The sequence below is a fragment of the Marmota monax genome, unplaced genomic scaffold (assembly GCF_021218885.2).
Source record: "Marmota monax isolate L192 unplaced genomic scaffold, Marmota_monax_Labrador192_F-V1.1 WCK01_AAM20220418_F8-fsc00142, whole genome shotgun sequence".
Taxonomy (NCBI): Eukaryota; Metazoa; Chordata; class Mammalia; order Rodentia; family Sciuridae; genus Marmota; species Marmota monax.
The window spans coordinates 1,450,959-1,468,235 of record NW_026692025.1 but is presented as its reverse complement, the minus strand read 5'-3'; the positions used below and the strand labels follow the sequence as shown (position 1 = coordinate 1,468,235).

At 46.4% G+C, this 17,277-nt stretch overlaps 1 protein-coding gene across 1 annotated transcript; it reads left to right on the top strand.

Annotated features, from left to right (window-relative positions):
- Positions 1-3,715: 3,715 nt before the first annotated feature.
- On the top strand, positions 3,716-17,227 carry LOC124097630 (medium-wave-sensitive opsin 1). The gene is made up of 6 exons (XM_046452142.1): positions 3,716-3,827; positions 7,796-8,092; positions 10,733-10,901; positions 11,853-12,018; positions 13,822-14,061; positions 17,117-17,227. Exons 1-6 carry the CDS (start codon positions 3,716-3,718, stop codon positions 17,225-17,227), a joined length of 1,095 nt encoding a protein of 364 aa, XP_046308098.1.
- Positions 17,228-17,277: the final 50 nt, after the last annotated feature.

Here is a 17,277-nt window from a genome sequence, read left to right as displayed (position 1 = left end):
AATGAATGACCCTCAAAGACATGGTACTCAGTAAAAGAAACCAGGCACCAAAGGACAAATGCTGCAGGATTCCACTTATAGAAGTTCCTTAGAGTGGTGGTTGCCAGGTGCCGAGGTGAGAAGGAATGAATTCATGCAGAGTTCAGTTTTTCATGATGAAACAGTTCTAGAGTGGATGGTGGTGATGGTTGCATGACAACATGAACTGTATGCTTAGAAATGGCAGAAACAGTAAATTTTATGTTTTATCACAATTTTTAAAATAATAAGGCAAATGGTCAACTTGATTCCTTGTCCTCTAGCTCTATCAGTCACTGGCTGTTAATGATAAAGCCCATGACCTACTGGATGGAGCTGAGAGCTGAATGAAGGTGACAGGAAGCCCCCAAAACTCATAATCAGCTCTCTCTCATAGAGTCACTTGGGAGTAGTCAGATTAGAGACGAGTCTATCATCTAATCTTCCAGCCCAGCCAGGGCCCCAGCTGGCAGCAAGAGTGGGAGCTGCTGGACTGGAGCCAAGCTGACGGTGCTGTGTTGCTCTGCTTCACCCACCCTTTGCTCTTCATCTCCCTCTCCAGTGCCCTCTCTTCATTTATCCACACTTTTGCAAGAGCATAGGACACCCAGTGAGCTTTCACTGGGGCTGGAGAGTGCACATGCCCTCACAGATGCCAGGGGACATTTTAGGACAATAATCTGCTTTAGGCTAAATCAGGATTTGATCTTCTGTTAGCCCTAATCATCGATTAGCACCCCACTGTGCAGGGCCAGGGAAGGTCCAGAACTCACTGCTTCTGCCCATCTCTGCTCACCTCCCCAGGTCTTGAGGCAGATGCATATCTGCCCAAGTCCATCAGCGGGACTGTGCTGAGCTCATTCATTAGCATAATACAGGACAAGGGCAGGCAGGGCAAGTGGAAGGCCAGCTCTAGGGCTCAAGTGGGGCTAGAGGCTTTCCCCAGCTACCCCACACCTCCTGTGCTAGACTCCTAGTCAGGTGGCACTTCATCTTCACAAAGCATTTCCAAACAACATGGAAGTCCCGGATGTTCATGGTTAGAATGGAAAGTCAATCTGAGAGATCCCAGCTACAGCACAGCCAAAGTCTACAAAACCATGGTCCAGAGAGGCAGCTGCAGAGCAGAGGCTGTGAGGTCAGGACTTTCAGGAAGGTCTTCCTGTGGGGGGAATGTGGCTGTGCCTGAAAGACCACATAGTTGAAAGATCAAATGAGAAAAACATTTGATGTTATTTACTTCATTCCCTGAGTTGCACTGTCATTACCACCATTAGTTTCTAATCCGAATACTCCTTAGTGACTCCTTGAGAGAGAGAGCTTATTAGGAGTTCTAGGGGCTGCTTGTCACCTTCATTCAGCTCTAGCTCTGTCCAGCAGGCTAGGAGCTTTGTCATTAACAGCTATAGGATAAGGAACCTTTTGGCCATTTGCCTTTGACATTCGCAAAATTGTGATAAAATACATAACCATTTCCAAGGGCACAGTCCAGTGCCATTGAGCACATTCACGTTGTTGTGGAACCATCCCCATCATCCACTTCCAGAACTTTTACATCTTGCAAAACTGAAACTCTGCACCCGTTAAACACTAACTGCTCCCAGCCTCTGGCAATCATCATTTTCCTTGTTATCAATCCGTTTACTCTTGGGATCTCCTAGAAGCAGGATCATACAGTATTGTCCTTTTGTACCTGGCTTCTTTCACTGAGTATCATGTCCTCAAGGGACATCCATGTTGTAGCATATGTCAGAATTGCCTTCCTTTTTAAGACTGGATAATATTTCATCATATGAAATATGTATCCATCCCTCAATGGACACTTGCATTATGCCCCTCTCTTGGCTGTGGTAACTAATGCTGCTGTGAACATGACTGTATTTCTTTGTGGATCACATTGTAATTCCATGTTTGATTTTTTGAGGAGCTGACAAACTTTTCCACGGTAGCTGATCATCACAATCTAATTTCAGAATATTTTTATCATTAAAGAATCCCTGCACCTATTAAGGATTCATTCCCCAATTCCTCTCTTCCAGTGTCCTGACAATGACTAATTTTCCCTCTGCTTCAATTGATTTGCTTATTCTGGGTGTCTTGTATGACATAATAATTCAATACATGGCCTTTTGTGTTTGGCTTCTTTCATTTAGTGCGATGTTTCAAGAGTCAGCTGCATTGTAGCACACGTTAGTACTTCACTCCTTGTTATAGCTGAATAATATTCCTTTGCATAGATAGATCACACTGTGCTTATTCATTCATTTATTGATGACTTTTGAGGTTGTTTCTACCTTTTGGCCTCTATGAATAGTGCTGCTATGAATATTCGTATACAAGTTATTGTGAGGACATATATTTTCCAGGCTGAAGATGAGCCCTCACAAGGCTATGGCCAGGACACTTTACTTCTATTCCACATAGAACCTCTATCCTAGCACCTGGCATGTGGCAGACACTGACTAACTCTAAGAGCCATTCCTGATATACACAGCCAAGCTGAGGCTCCATCTGGTTCCACTGTTTAACCCGGGCCTCCCCTATGCCAGCAGGAGAAGCTGTTTTGGCAGGAGCCATAAGCATGGGGCCAAGAGTGCTGAAGAATCATAGCACTAAGAATGGAGACATGAAGGCCACCAGCCAATGTGGCTTACTGAGTTTAAGGGGCCAACTTAAGGAGGTGACTTAAGACAGCTGAATTTCAGGACTGAGTTGAGGAGAGCTGGTGGAAGCCATGAGAAAGGATGTGCTCCCTAATTGGGAACTGTGGAGGAGAAACAGGGGTCTATAGTTGGCAACCGAGATAAAGCTACAGAATTGGACAACAAGTGGCCCCTGCCAAGTGTGGAGCCAGCATCAATCAGACTGCTGTGGGTGAAGAGGGATGGCAGAGGTAGTCTGTCTGAAACACTCTGTCAAGAAGGAGGCTGTGACCAAGGGCAACCCAAGGAAAGATTGTAAACTAGAACTGGCAAAAGCAGAGCACCCTGTGGGAACCCTGAGGTGCTGCAGCAAGGCTGGTGCATGGAGGAGGGCCTGCACAGGCACCTTGGTGACCAAAAGGGCTGCAGCTCATGGGGAGTAAGGGCAAGGGCAGAAGTTAAAGCAATGCACAGCGGAGCTGTCCCCCAGGGCCACAAAGTTAGAAACTGGGCCCCAACCTGGGGGAGGAGCCCCACTGGACACATTGTACCCATTGGGCCCGCTGAGATGGCCTGTCCTTCAAGGAGATTCAGTTCCAGACCCCAGTTCTGAAAGGTCTCCCAGGGAGAGCCAGATGAGAAAGGAAGGTTTGGGCTTTGGACTACTTCCTTATCCACATCCTAATTTGAAAATCCTACCCTTGGGTCCACCTGACCTAACAGTTGGTATTGCACAATACAAGAGAAGAGAAGACACATAAACGTGATCAAGGGCCCCATAGGCACCTCTGCAAGCCCACGGGGGGTGGGGGGTCTGAGTTTAGTTGCCAACAAATCCCTCTGAGCTGCCCTTGCAGGCTGGCCTTAGGAGCAGGGAAGAGGGGTGGGAGGAGGAGGTCTAAGTCCTCGGCCCAATTAAGAGATCAGATGGTGAAGAGTTTGGGAGCTTTTAAGGTGAGGAGGCCTGGGCTGATCCCATAGGCTGGTATAAAGCGCCATGACCCCCAGGCAGTATTCAGGGCTGGCAGGCATCAGTGACAGGGCTTTCCACAGCCATGGCCCAGCGGTGGGACCCCCAAAGGCTTGCAGGTGGGCAGCCGCAAGACAGCCATGAGGACAGCACCCAGTCGAGCATCTTCACCTATACCAACAGCAACGCCACCAGAGGTGAGCGAGAGGTGCTATGCAGGCTTGACCGTCAGGCAAGGGTGGTTGCACTGGGGGCCTCCAGCCACCCTCCTGACTCCAGGGAATCTCTCTTCTATACATCCCACCATCTCCCTTAGCTTTCATGATGACATGAATGGGGGGGTGTTTTCCCGATATAAAATGACACCGTACTATGAAAGATGCATTTTCAAACACCACATAGGCTTCCCTAAGCTGATAAGAATCCATGTCCACTGAAGGATTCAGAAACTCTTTCTTTATGGTCTCTAGTCATTGTCTACACTGCTGGTGGGCTTTCATTACATAAAACTCTCTGGCGGCTGCCCCTACCTGGGGAAGGAACTGGTTTTACACCTCCTGAAGCTTCAAGGAGGCTGGAGGACTGGCCTGGAGCAATACACCAACCCACCAACCAATGGGGAAGCTGGGGGAGGCAACTGCAGAAAGCGAGTAACTTCGAGAACCTTAAGGTTGAAAGAGACTCTCGCAGCCATCTTGTCCCAATTCTGTGTGTAGGGCACACAGCCTTTGAGTGCTCACTTCTGGGGAGAAGTGACTGGTGCCTGGGGCAGGCTTTCCATTTTGAACAGTCCTAGTACACAGAGGCACAGCCCAATCAAAAGGTGAAAAGTCTCATCAGGGCAGCCCAAGCTCTGCCCCTGGAAGTTGCCCAGGCAAAAAGCTTTGTATGTGGGCCCTTCCAAGCACTGAGGAGGCTAGTGACACCATTATCCCCTGGCACCCATCTCCAGGTCCATCCTCAAAATCTCACCTCTGTCTTGAGTCAGCAATATCCCACTGAACTCATTATCATTTTCCTGTGCTTTGGTAGCTGATCTGAAGGTCTGGCTAGAGGCAGGTTGGTGTGTTGATGTGTTTTGGCAAGCTGACTTTATTAGGAGGGCCACTTGTTCTGGGGGTGTGAGTGGTTGCTGGAACTCAGTTCTCAGACCCAGCAAAGCATTGGAGATGTCAAACATACTGACTCCTAATCTTCACTGACTAGCTGGACTACATTGATAAAGGCCCTATTTCTACTCTTGGGCTCCTTAGGGGCACAGGGAATATAACAGAGAGGATAAATACTGGATTCTTTCCTTTTATTTCTCCATTCCCCAAATAATGACTTGGCTCACCAGTGGAGGCCAGTGTGTTTTACATCTGTGTCTCCTTTATCTTCCACTAAGAATCCAGTTGTTCAGGAATTGGAGTGGAGCATCATGTGATTACTCATTTGCTCTATTTCATAACACACACACACACACACACACACACATCTCAAAATAAGGATACCAACATTACTACCAATAACATGATTACCAAAAACCTAGCATTTGTACAGGTCTTTTGATCCTTAGGGTATTTGCTACTAGGTCATGTAGTCACACTGGTGTGATTTCTGTCTTGTTAGAACAGTCCCTCTCTATGGGATTATATTACTGACTGGATAGGCAGTTTCATTTATTTCATTAGTTTCATTTATTTTGTTTTTGATAATCAGGGGTTGCTTTTTAATTTTAATTTTGTTTTATATTATGTAATAAAGTAGTTATAAGTTTACAAAGAAAAATCTACAATACAAGGTGGATTTGAAGAGATCCATATTCCCTGTCGCATCCACACCAGATTCTCTTCCTCTTTGTACGTTTTTATTTCTCTTTCTTTTCTTTGTTTTTGTTTGTTTGTTTTGCAGTACTGAGGATAGAACCCAGGGAATGCTCTGCAAGCACTAGCCACTGAGCCATATCCCTAGGCCTTCCTACATTTCTTAGAATTAATTTGCTTGGAAGTTGACTTTTGATACTCTTCTATTGCTCAATTCTTCATGAAACCAGTTCCAGAACTTTCAGAAGAGAGGAGCAGACCAAGACACTCACTCTGGTAGCACAGCTAGAAGCTCCTGTTCCCTCCCCTTTCCCCACTGATGCTCAGACCTGGTCCTCCTTTGCCCCACTTGTGCCTGCTCTGTTCAGTTTAGACTCTATCAGTTATTTGGGAAGGTCCTTGGCTGCCTTGTTTTGAGAGACTTTAGCATCTAGACTGTTCCAGTCCTTTCACTTGTCTACACACTGGAGTTTTCAAAACACTTTCCAGTTTCAGCTGCTTTTCTCCAATTAATCTGCTCTACTTTCTGGGTAAGATGTGTTGGCTATTTTGGGGTTTTCTGTTCTTGGGTCTATTGGAAGGCTCATTGCTTTGCTTTGCTCCTTTTGTATAGAGACTGTTGTCAATGGTCTTTCTGCACAGTTTGTATAGGGGGTTTTGGGAATTCCTGTGCAAGGTTTCTAGGAGGTCCTTGTATGAGAAACCAATGGAATGCTTGCACAGAGGGAAACAGTGGCATCATGGGGCCCAGTTGTGCTGGGGGTGAGATTTCCCTGTCTCTCCTAGCCATAGCTAGGAGAGCTCTGTTTTCCTTAAACTATTTTGGGTTGGGTTTTTGCAACACACAACTGAAGCATCCTGATAAGTACAGGTGGCTCTCCATGGATGTTTTCCTAGATGCCGTGAGGCCTTATTATATGGCAGCAGAGACTGAGGCTTGAAATCCCTCAAAGTATTCTGCCCAAAGTCATGGTGGCAAAAAAGTTTATTTAAATAAAAAAGTATAGAACCTCTGTAGTATAATAAAGTGAACTACTCTCCTTTTTATTCTGAGTTTGTTAGGGCTTCTATGACAGAGTGCCGCCATCTGAGTGGCTTAAACAACAGAAATGTATTGTCTCTCAGTTTTGGAGACCAGAAATCTGAAATCAAGGCATGCCTCTCCCCTAGTTTCTGGTGGTTGCTGGCAATCTGTGGCATTCCTTGGCTTATGGAATCTCTGTCTTCATCTTCACATGGCCTTCTCTCTGTGCGTCCAAATTTCCCCCTTTATATAAGATCACCAGTCCTATTGGATTAGGACCTCATTTCAACATGATCACTTCTATAAAGACTCCATCTCCAAATAAGGTCACATTCTAAGGTGCTGGAAGTTAGAACTCCAACACATGAATTTGAGGGGGAAACAATTCAATTCATAACACATTCACTTATTCATTCTCTGAGCACCTATGTTACGTTGGACACTATATGTAAGATGATTGAGTCACAGTCTTTGGTGAGGAAGATAAGACTTGTACACTGGTGTCTTAGTATGGGCTGCTATAAGAAATTACCAAAGACTGTGTGACTTTTAAACAATAAAAACTTATTCCTCATAGTTATAGAGGCTATAAATCAAGGAACCAGCCTGGTTGGATTCTGGTGAGGGCCCTCTTTCCAGTTACAAACTGCTGCCTTCTTGCTGTGTCCTCATTATATGACCTAATTATCTCCCAAAGGCCTCTCCTCCTAAGATTACCCTGGGGGTTAAGATCTAAGCATGAATTTGTGGCAACGCACAATTCAGATGATGACAACTGGTCACCCACAATATGTGCTAGAACATGATACAAGGGAGTGGTTGGTTGGCTTCCCAAGTGGGCCTTTGAAGTGACATTAGCTGGGGAATCTGGAAAAGCTTCTGGAAGGCAAATGCATCCGAGCTGGGTTTACAGAGGACTCTGGGAGCAAAGGTATAAAAACCAAAGGACATGGAGCATGCACTGGAAGCAACATAAGAGGTGGGATGGGGAGAAGGGATAGGGAAGCAGAGAAGCAATGGTATGCAACTGTCACTCCAAGTGGTGACTCAACTACTGGGAGCTGCAGATCAGCAACTGGAAGAGACCATGAGGAGTTCTGTTCTTTGTTTCAGGTTGCCAGTGTAGGTAACCATCATGCAATGGCCTCTAACTTGAGAAACAGGAAGAAGGGGAGCTAGTTTGAGAATAAGCAAAGGCGAGGATGATGGGCAGGAAGTGGGTGGGGGCTCAGTGGGAGAGGCTCTGACAGGGGAGGGAAAGGTGGAATTGGGGCACCAGTGCAGGTGGGCGATGCTGCTGCCCAACTCCTCTCTCTATTCTACCTCCTGCCTCCAGGCCCCTTTGAAGGCCCCAATTACCACATTGCTCCCAGATGGGTGTACCACATTACCAGCACCTGGATGATCATTGTGGTTATTGCATCCGTCTTCACTAATGGGCTTGTGCTGGTGGCCACCATGAAGTTCAAGAAGCTGCGCCACCCTCTGAACTGGATCCTGGTGAACTTGGCAATCGCTGACCTAGCAGAAACCGTCATTGCCAGCACCATCAGTGTTGTGAACCAGTTCTTCGGCTACTTCGTACTGGGCCACCCTCTGTGTGTTGTGGAGGGCTACACTGTCTCCGTGTGTGGTAAGCCAGGGAGACCCCACCTGGTGTGTGTAAAGAAAACCCCCACATGACAAACCTTGAGGTGCATCCATAGTGTGTGTGAGTGTGTGGTGCAAATATGAAGGGAGGCAGACCCACAAGGGAAGTTGGGTCAAGGCCATCACAGGAGTGGGAAGACAGGCTTCCAGGGTTGTGGAGGCTGCCATTTGAGCACCCACTTCATACTCTTTGCTTGAGTCCAAGACACCATGAGTTCCTACTCTTGAGACATCCTCTGCTGGGGGACAACCACTTTGGGGCTGTGTGGCTGGCCAGATAATCTCAGAACAGTATAGGAGGGGAGGGTTCTTGACACCCTGGACAGAAGTCCCACCTGAATCAGAGATGTGTGCCGTTTCATCCCATCTCTCAAGCCAGACTCCTTTGCCTCTTGGTTGCCTACACAGTGTATGCTTCCCCTAAGGAAAGACAAGATTCTCATTACAGCTTTGGGGATATCAAGACTAGATCACAGACCCTTTTCTTCATTTCCATCACTAATATCCTTGTGGGCCACAAATGGCTCAGGTTCATAAACAGTGGCCAAGAAGTACCAGTATGCCAGGCTCTTTGCTGGGGAGGGGGACTGTTCCAACATAGTGAGCACATGATATCCTCTTAGTCTTCTCAGAGGAGAAAATGGTAAGGAGCGGGCATGGAAGGTTGACAGTCCAGGGAGCAGAGTAACAGCGCTGTGGTTCTTTTGAGCAGACACGAAGTGGGAAGGTCTAAGTCTTGGAATCCATGAATGTTATACTCAGGAGTAGAGACTTTATTTCAGGACGAGGAGCCTGGAGATGGGGGACCCACCAATGGGCCTCACTAAAACCCCAGTTGCCTAACCAGGCACCCAACATCCACCAGAAGCTGCTCCTGCTCTTGCCTCCTGGCCATTCTTCTTAGCCTACTCCCTGCCTCTTGCCTCACACTAGCAAATGATGGCTCAGACCAAGGAGGTGCTGACCCACATGCCAGCACTCTCCCAGTGGTATAGAAGTGAAGTGACTGAGTAAAGTCACAGAGAGAAACTCCATCCCTTGAGTCCATTGCTTTCTGTGGCAGGTGTGTGCTTTGTTGGCTACATCTCCCTTCCCAAGGTGCCCCTTGCATCATCTATCTCTGCTTGTGCCAGGTCTTCCTACTTGCCTTTCTCATGGTGTTTCTGTAGTTGTTGTATTGTTTTGTTTGAAATGAGGTCTCCTTTCTATGTTGCCAAAAGGCTGGTCTCAAACTCCTGGAGTCGAGTGATCCTCACACCTCAGCCTCCTGAATACCTAGGACTACAGGCACACGCCACCCCACCTGGCTCCTCACAGCGTGTTCTTGAGTCATATGGGTGCACTTTGGCATAAGTTTTAGTGCCGAGGACACCCTTAGCCCTCTGGGAAGACTTGTAAATGCATGAAATGATATCTATAGGACTATAAAATCAGCTCATTATATTGAAAAATAATTTTCAAAGTATTAAATATTAATTAGTGACAGTCTTTCACTAAAATACAAGTATTAAAAGTATTTATTAAAAGTCTTAGTGAGGACTGGGGATGTGGCTCAGTGATAGAGTGCTTGCCTAGCATGCATGAAGCCCCTAAGTTCGATCCCCAGCACTGACAACCACTAAAATTCCAGTGTAGTAAAGAATGTGGGTGATGTTTTGAAAAAAGTCCACCACCTCTGTAGAGTAATAGGAAAACAACTATGACTTCTCTGGGTATTGCTAATACTGCCACATTCACAATAGAAGGAAATGACAAGTGTCTATTAATGAAATGAAAGATGCTGCTTTTCCACCTCAGGTCATGGAGCCCGGAATTCTGTGTGCCAACCTCTGGGACAAAGGCAGGAGATGGAAGGCTGTCTCACCTGCCCAACTCTGGTTGGTTGCGGGGGATCTCAGCAGTTCCCAAATGCCTAAAGGAACTGGAATTGGCAGGAGGGGCACAGGTTACTAGACACAGCCCACTTCCTTGCTCTTAGTTGGAACAACAGCATCTCAGAGTCATGCTGGTATGGATATGGCCATCAGAGTTTCCACTGATGGTATCAGAGGAAGGAAGGACTAGTGACAAAGAGGACAAGAAGTACCAACAGGGCCCCCAAGGGTGAAAAAGTACAGGCCTATCAGCTGCTATGGTTCTTTCTTGTCTCCTCTTTGGTGATGGGATGCAGAGGTTGAGTGAGCTCCAGAAGTTCTAAGCTGCCAGCCTCAGGATCGCATGACTGGCTGGCATGAAACTTAAATAGCCAAACTGAGAGCTCTGAGCGCCTGCTGCAGAGGAAAAGCAGTTGACATTAAAAAGAAAGGAAAGGAAGAAAGAAAGAAAGGATGGAAGAAAGGAATGAAAGAGAAAAAAGAAAGAAAAGGGGAGAGGAGAGGAGAGTAACAAGGTGGAGCAGGGATGGAATTAAGCTGCTAGAGCTGGTGAGGAGGCAAGGTGGGGAAAGAAGCCCTTTGCACTCAGGACCTGAAAACACTTTTTTTGGAGAATTAAGTTGGCAATTTGGAGGGGAAATGCTTGATTTTGAAAGCTGTCTGCTACTCTGACAAGGAAACAGTGATGCTGGAGGCTGTTTGTCCTTTGCTTTGTCTCAAAGTCCCCCTCTGTCTGCTCTCCCATGTAGGGATCACAGGCCTCTGGTCCCTGGCCATCATTTCCTGGGAGAGGTGGCTGGTGGTCTGCAAGCCCTTTGGCAATGTGAGATTTGATGCCAAGCTGGCTATTGTGGGCATTGCCTTTTCCTGGATCTGGTCTGCTGTGTGGACAGCCCCACCCATCTTTGGTTGGAGCAGGTAAGAGTGCAAGGGAGCCAGAAATGTGGCTGGCTCCTTTAGGGCCAAGTGGGAAGGATCAGACTTTGTAACCTTGGGGGCAAATCATTTCCTGTGCATAAAGTGAAGGGAAGCACAAGATTCTCCCCAGACTCCTTCAAGTGTGCAATACACATGAATTTGATTGGCTGCAATATAGAAATGGTCCCTGATGCTGGGCAAGTTTGGATTCCAGGGCCCTCTTGCTAGCTCTGTGCTAGACCTTTCTCATACTTTCTGCCTCTTTCCCACATTCAGAAGCTTCTTAGGATGTAGGTACACCTGGGCCTGTAGGTCATCTGTAACCTGGCCAGGCTGATTCTTTGGGAGAAGACCCTAATTTATGAGTAAATGACAGATATTTGATCAGGAGGGACAGGACACAGATGACACATTTGCCATCTTACATGACAATCTTAAGAATAAAATCTTGTCATGTTTAGAGAGGGAAGCCTCTTTCTTTGGGAAGCTTCCATCATTCTGGGGCATAGCCAGTTGGTGAGCAACTCCCTTTTTACAGTCATGGCCTAGTTGACCTGAGAAATAAAAATTCAGGTAGTCACAGCAGTTCTTAAATCAGAACAAGAGGAACTCTTGCCTTCCCTTTGAAAAAAAGAGGTGTAATAGGGTGATGAAAATCTTCTGGAACCAGATAAAAAGAGAGAAGGTGTAAGTCCTTGGAATAAGCAAAAGTTTCAAAATCCTACCCAAGGCTTGTCTTTTGGGGTGGTGAAAATGTTCTGGAAGTAGAGTTGGTGGCTGCACAACCTTGTGAATATTAAATGCCACTGAACTGTTCACTTCAAAATGGTTCATTTCCTGTAATGTGAATTTCACCTCAATTTAAAAACTGCAAGTTAGGAGTGTACCTGGGCTGGGGGTCCCAGGTTGCCCCAGCCTGCATCAGGATGGGCCACTGGCCCTTCTCTTCAGGTACTGGCCCTATGGCCTGAAGACATCCTGTGGCCCAGACGTGTTCAGTGGCAACTCATACCCTGGGGTGCAGTCTTACATGATGGTCCTCATGGTCACCTGCTGCATCATCCCACTCAGCATCATCATTCTCTGCTACCTCCAAGTGTGGCTGGCCATCCGAGCAGTAAGTCCCCCTCCCTCCTGACCTCACCCCTGGCTGGCAGGGTGTCTGGGTGAAGACAGAGGCTTACCTGGTGTACTCTCCTGCCTCCAAGCTGCTCTGCTCTCAAACCAGTCCACTGAGAATCTTAAACTATTGTTTTTAAATCCTCAGATAAGTGGATTCCACCCCTATAAGAAAATGTTAAGACCTGGTGATGTGAATCAGGCAGTTCCTTTGGGTGCACACCCAGGGTTCCATTTTGGCCCTGGATCCCTTGTCTTCATCCATGCAGGATGGGAAGAGACTGCCCTGCCCTCCTGCTTCCAATTAGGGAGCAGAGCTGAGTCTTTCCCTTGACCCAGGACAGTTCTCTCATGGAGTGAAGCCACCAGAGCATCCTTATCCCTTTCACAGGGCTGTTGGGGTGGACCAAGGAGTACACTTGAGAGTGTCATTTGTCCCCTAGACCTACTCTCCAACTTCCTGTGTCTGGCCCTCTACCCTGGAAAGCTGATGCCATACATAGCCACCCCCCCCCCAATGTTACCCCCATGGCAGCTGGATTATCACTAGGGAGCCCCTTCAGGAAATAAGAGCAAAGGAGAAGATTAAGATTGGGTCCTGGGATACTGAGAGCTCTGTGTTCCCCTTGTGGTCTTACCCACACCATAAAGTTGTCCCTTTGTCTACCAACTCCCCTATCATTAGCTCCATCTCCACATATCATCTGTTAACTGAGGGGACCTTGCCTGACACAGGTAGCAGAAAGCCCTCCAGGGTGGTGCCTTTCCTTTGTGAAGCTGCTTATGTCCAAAATCGGATCAGCAGATGCTTACAAGCTCTGCCTAGAGGAAGCCATGGACTTGTGATAAGCTCCATCACCTCAATGCCTTGGGCTGGAGGCTGCAATTTAGTCCCCTGGGTTGGCGCTCACATATCAGAACCAACTTAGTTGGCTCCTACAGGTATCCAACCATGGCTTGGGCAGTATTAGCTCTGGGTCTGTGGGGCCCAGCCCTGCTGTCCCAGACCTCACAATCCCAGCCCTCATAAATTTTCTTTCATCCCAACTCAGTTAGCTACCTGCCATCAGGTATGGATGAAGACAAAGAATCCAGGGCAGTTGTCTTTTGGGGTGGTGAAAATGTTCTGGAAGTAGAGGTGGTGGCTGCACAACCTTTGTCTGCAGTCTGGCCAATCCTGTTCTAGAAAGCCTGAGAGAATTGCATGTGTGACTCTGGTATTACCATTGGGCACCCTGCCAACCTCTAGTTTAGCTAGAGCAACCTCGGCTGCTTTTGCCTCCCCCGCCATTTCCTACCATGTTAGCCCTTTCATTCTTTAGTGCTGGGGATTAAACCCAGGGCCTCACACATGCTAGACAAGTGCTTGCCTACTGAGTTACATCCTCAGCCCTCACTCCTTCATTCTTGACCCTCTGGTGATCTGTTTAGGCCCCCACTCAGACCTGAGCACAGGAGGGGACTTCTGATAAGTGATTAGATGAGGCTAAGGAGATTAGTCTCTAATTCTCCTTTCCAAAGCTCCTGCCAGGATAAATCCAAAGACCTTCAAAGAGTCATCCTTGGCCAGGACAGCTGCTTACTATCTCAAAGCCCAAGCCTTGGTGTCTGCCCCAGGCAGGACTCAGGTGAAAGCTGGCCACCTCCAGCAGGGTTGGGGTAGCAGGTGACCATCTCTTCCTACCCTCATCTCCCTAGCCCTAGGTCACCCTCCTCTTGCTGCCTCCCTGACTATTGCCCAAGCAATAACAAATACAGAACCCCAGGTGACTCCCCCACTCACTGTTCCTCTCTCCCCAAGGTGGCGAAGCAGCAGAAAGAATCCGAGTCCACCCAGAAGGCTGAGAAGGAAGTGACGCGCATGGTGGTGGTGATGGTCCTTGCATACTGTCTCTGCTGGGGGCCCTACGCCTCCTTTGCATGCTTTGCTACTGCCAACCCTGGCTATGCCTTCCACCCTCTGGTGGCTGCCGTACCAGCCTACTTTGCCAAAAGTGCCACTATCTACAATCCTGTTATCTACGTCTTTATGAACAGGCAGGTAAGAAATGCCATAAGCACATCAAACTCCACAAGAACATACCCCACAAGAACCCAGTGAGGGTTCCTACCTGGAATCATGTCTTCAACAAAAAACCCACAGAGGATTTGAGAAGCCTGATAATGACCCTCTAGGATAATGAGTAGGAAAACGCTAAACATGTGACCCAACTACAGCCAGTCATTCATCTGGCCATTAGCAAAAGTCTTAGGCACATACTCTGGAATCCATTTCTCATCTCAGCCAGAGGGAGATACTTCCCAACATGCTTGTGTGCTATAAGCTCTTCCCTCTTCTAGGTATTATTACTAGGGTCATCAAGCTTCAGGGGCTCTCCTGGAATTCAAATGCTCTAGGATTCAGTGAACTCCTCTACATTGACCCTAAGGATACCATTCTTGGTTTTACAGACTCCATTCTTCTCTTTATTTTTCCACTTTCAAACTGTAACTTCTTGAATTTGTCTTCCTGTAAGAACAAAAACAAGTTCTTCTTTGTTGTACTGACCAATAATTTAAGAGTGTTCATGGGTTACTTTGGGGGAAACACACTTTGGTCTTGCAATGGTCTTGCCTAATGGAAACCATTCCTATATGGCTTTGGTAGAAAGTTGCACATGACTCCTAGATTCTCTTGGTAGGTTACAGGTGACCTCATCATCTTCTAAGTGCAGCTCACCTTACTCTTCCTTGAATCCATCATGTACATTTCATTAAGGTGCAGCTGTTACTTGATAGTAACCAGAAAATTCTGCAGGGTCTTCCCATTTCACCAGACTCAATGTCTGACTTCCAATCCACTGTTCTTTCCACTTTCATCTTTTGTCCTCTTTTTCTTTTGCAGTTCTGGGGACTGAAGTTGCCTAGGCAAGTGCTGCATCACTAGGCTAGTGCTGCATCACTGAGCTACACCCCCAGATCTGCTCTTCCATCTTAACAGCTGCCCCATGACTCCATCCCCTTCAGCTTGTCCCTGACTGTATTAAGCCAGACATTCATTAAGCACCCATTCTTCCTGGTAACTTCTTAATAGTAAGTAGGACTGTTTCTGTAATTGATTCCTGAGAACTGTCTTGTTGGCATGTCCATGCCCAGAGAATACAATTTGATCTCTGGTTCACTTCCTCTCTTTCAGGAGGATCTCTTTTTAGATCTGGTTTCAGTTTTTGGAATCCTAAACTATCTTGCCAAGTACTCTCTCTACCTGATTCTTTTCATTCTGCCTTCTAGAGCTCCCCCTTCTAGACAGATGTCTATACTTCTGAATCTTGCCAGACTTCTGAACTTTGCTTTCACCCTTTCCATATTGTGATCCTGTCCTGCTGCATTCTGAGAGAATTTTCTGGAATGAAGTTCTGTGAGGACATAGGGTTTTTTTTCTTATTTTCACTGCTATATCTGCCCCCCAGAACACAGAGTCTGGCACATAGTAGGCACTCAGTAAGTAGATGTCAAATGCATTTGTTGACTGAATTCCTTAGCCTTCTCTGTCAGCTCTTTAGCTGAGTCCATTCTGCTGATCAACCTGTTTCTTATTAATTTCAATAATCATCTTTTTTATTTTTAGAATTTTGATGACAGAGGGAGCTGGAGGTAATCAAGAATAGGGCTGAAATATTTAGGGAGTAATTTTGATCGAATTTCTCAAAGCATCATGGGTAGTTGAGTAATGATATGAGATGTAATTGAGAAATTATCATGACCCAGATTTCTTCAGGAATCAACCAGCAAACAGAAGTACCCTCCTGTTACCAGAAGACTTTCTTGGTAAAGAGATGAGGGAGGTGGCTGGACTGTTGTTGACCTAGTCCTTACCTAATCCTAAAATTGATGGGCTACAAATAAGATCACAATCACATTCATATTTACTAAAATGCCTATAAGCCTCTTGCCAGACACTTTAGAAACCAGTCATTGTGTGCATGGTCTCCTTAACTAGCATTGTATTTGGTCATTGCATGGGTATCTTGGGGCTGCCATAACAAACTACCACAAACTTAATGAATTATAACAATAAGAATTAAGTCTCTCTCAGATCTGGAGGCCAGAAGTCTGCAATCAAAGTGTTGGTAGGGTTGGTTCCTTTTGAAGGCACTGAAGGAGAATGAGCCCTGTACCTCTCTCCTAGTTTGTGGTGTTTGCTGGCAATCCTTGGTGTTTCTTAACTCAAAGATGCATTACTCCAATCTACCTTCACATTTATATGGCCTTCTTCCCTCTGTGTCTGTGCCACTATGCCCAAATTTTCCCCTTCTTATAAGAACATCAGCCATGGGATTAGGGTCCACCCTAACCAATATAACCCCCATCTTCACATACATCTTAATTACATGTTCAAAGATCCTGTTTCCAAATAAGGACACATTCACAGGTTTCAGTGTTGGGACCTGAACATATCTTTGAGAAATGCAATTTAACTCACACAAGTCACCATCAACTGCTAAATTAGTTAAATCAGATGTCCATCAAATGTTATGACTTAGCTATGAGGGATTCTCCAACCAAGCTCATGTGTTAGGCAGTGCAGGAACGTTCAGCGGTGAAATGATTAGATTATGAGAGCTATATCCTCATCAATGGATTAATCTATTTGATGTGTCAATAATATAAATGTACTACTAGCTGGTAACAGTATGCACATGGGCACACTGGGAGCATGCCCTTGGGGATTGTGTCTTTGTAGTCAGCTTCTCCTTTTGTTTCTTCTTCCTGGCTGCCATGAGCTGAGCAGCCTTCTCTGCCAGGCCCTTCTGCCATGATGTTCTGCCTCAACTCAGGGCAAGACTAATGAATTCAGCTGGCCATGGACTGAACCTCTAAAACTGTCAACCTAAAATAAATTTTTCCTCCTATAAGTTGTTCTTGTCAGGTATTTTGGTCAAGTGATTAAAACAACTCCCATGTACAAGAAATGACCTAAGCCTTCCTCCAACCCTCTGATAGGATTCTGAGTGGGAAATAGGAAGATGTGAAACCATCGAGATGACAATGAATGCCCTTTAGAACTGCACACTGGCCCCTTCTGCTTTGCTGAATAATGCTTTCTGTCCTTCCAGTTTAGAAACTGTATCTTGCAGCTTTTTGGAAAGAAGGTTGATGATACCTCTGAACTCTCCAGCGCCTCCAGAACAGAGGCTTCATCTGTCTCTTCAGTGTCTCCTGCATGAAGTCAGCTTCCTACCTGTCCCACCCACTGTGGCTTTGGCCATGTCTCCCC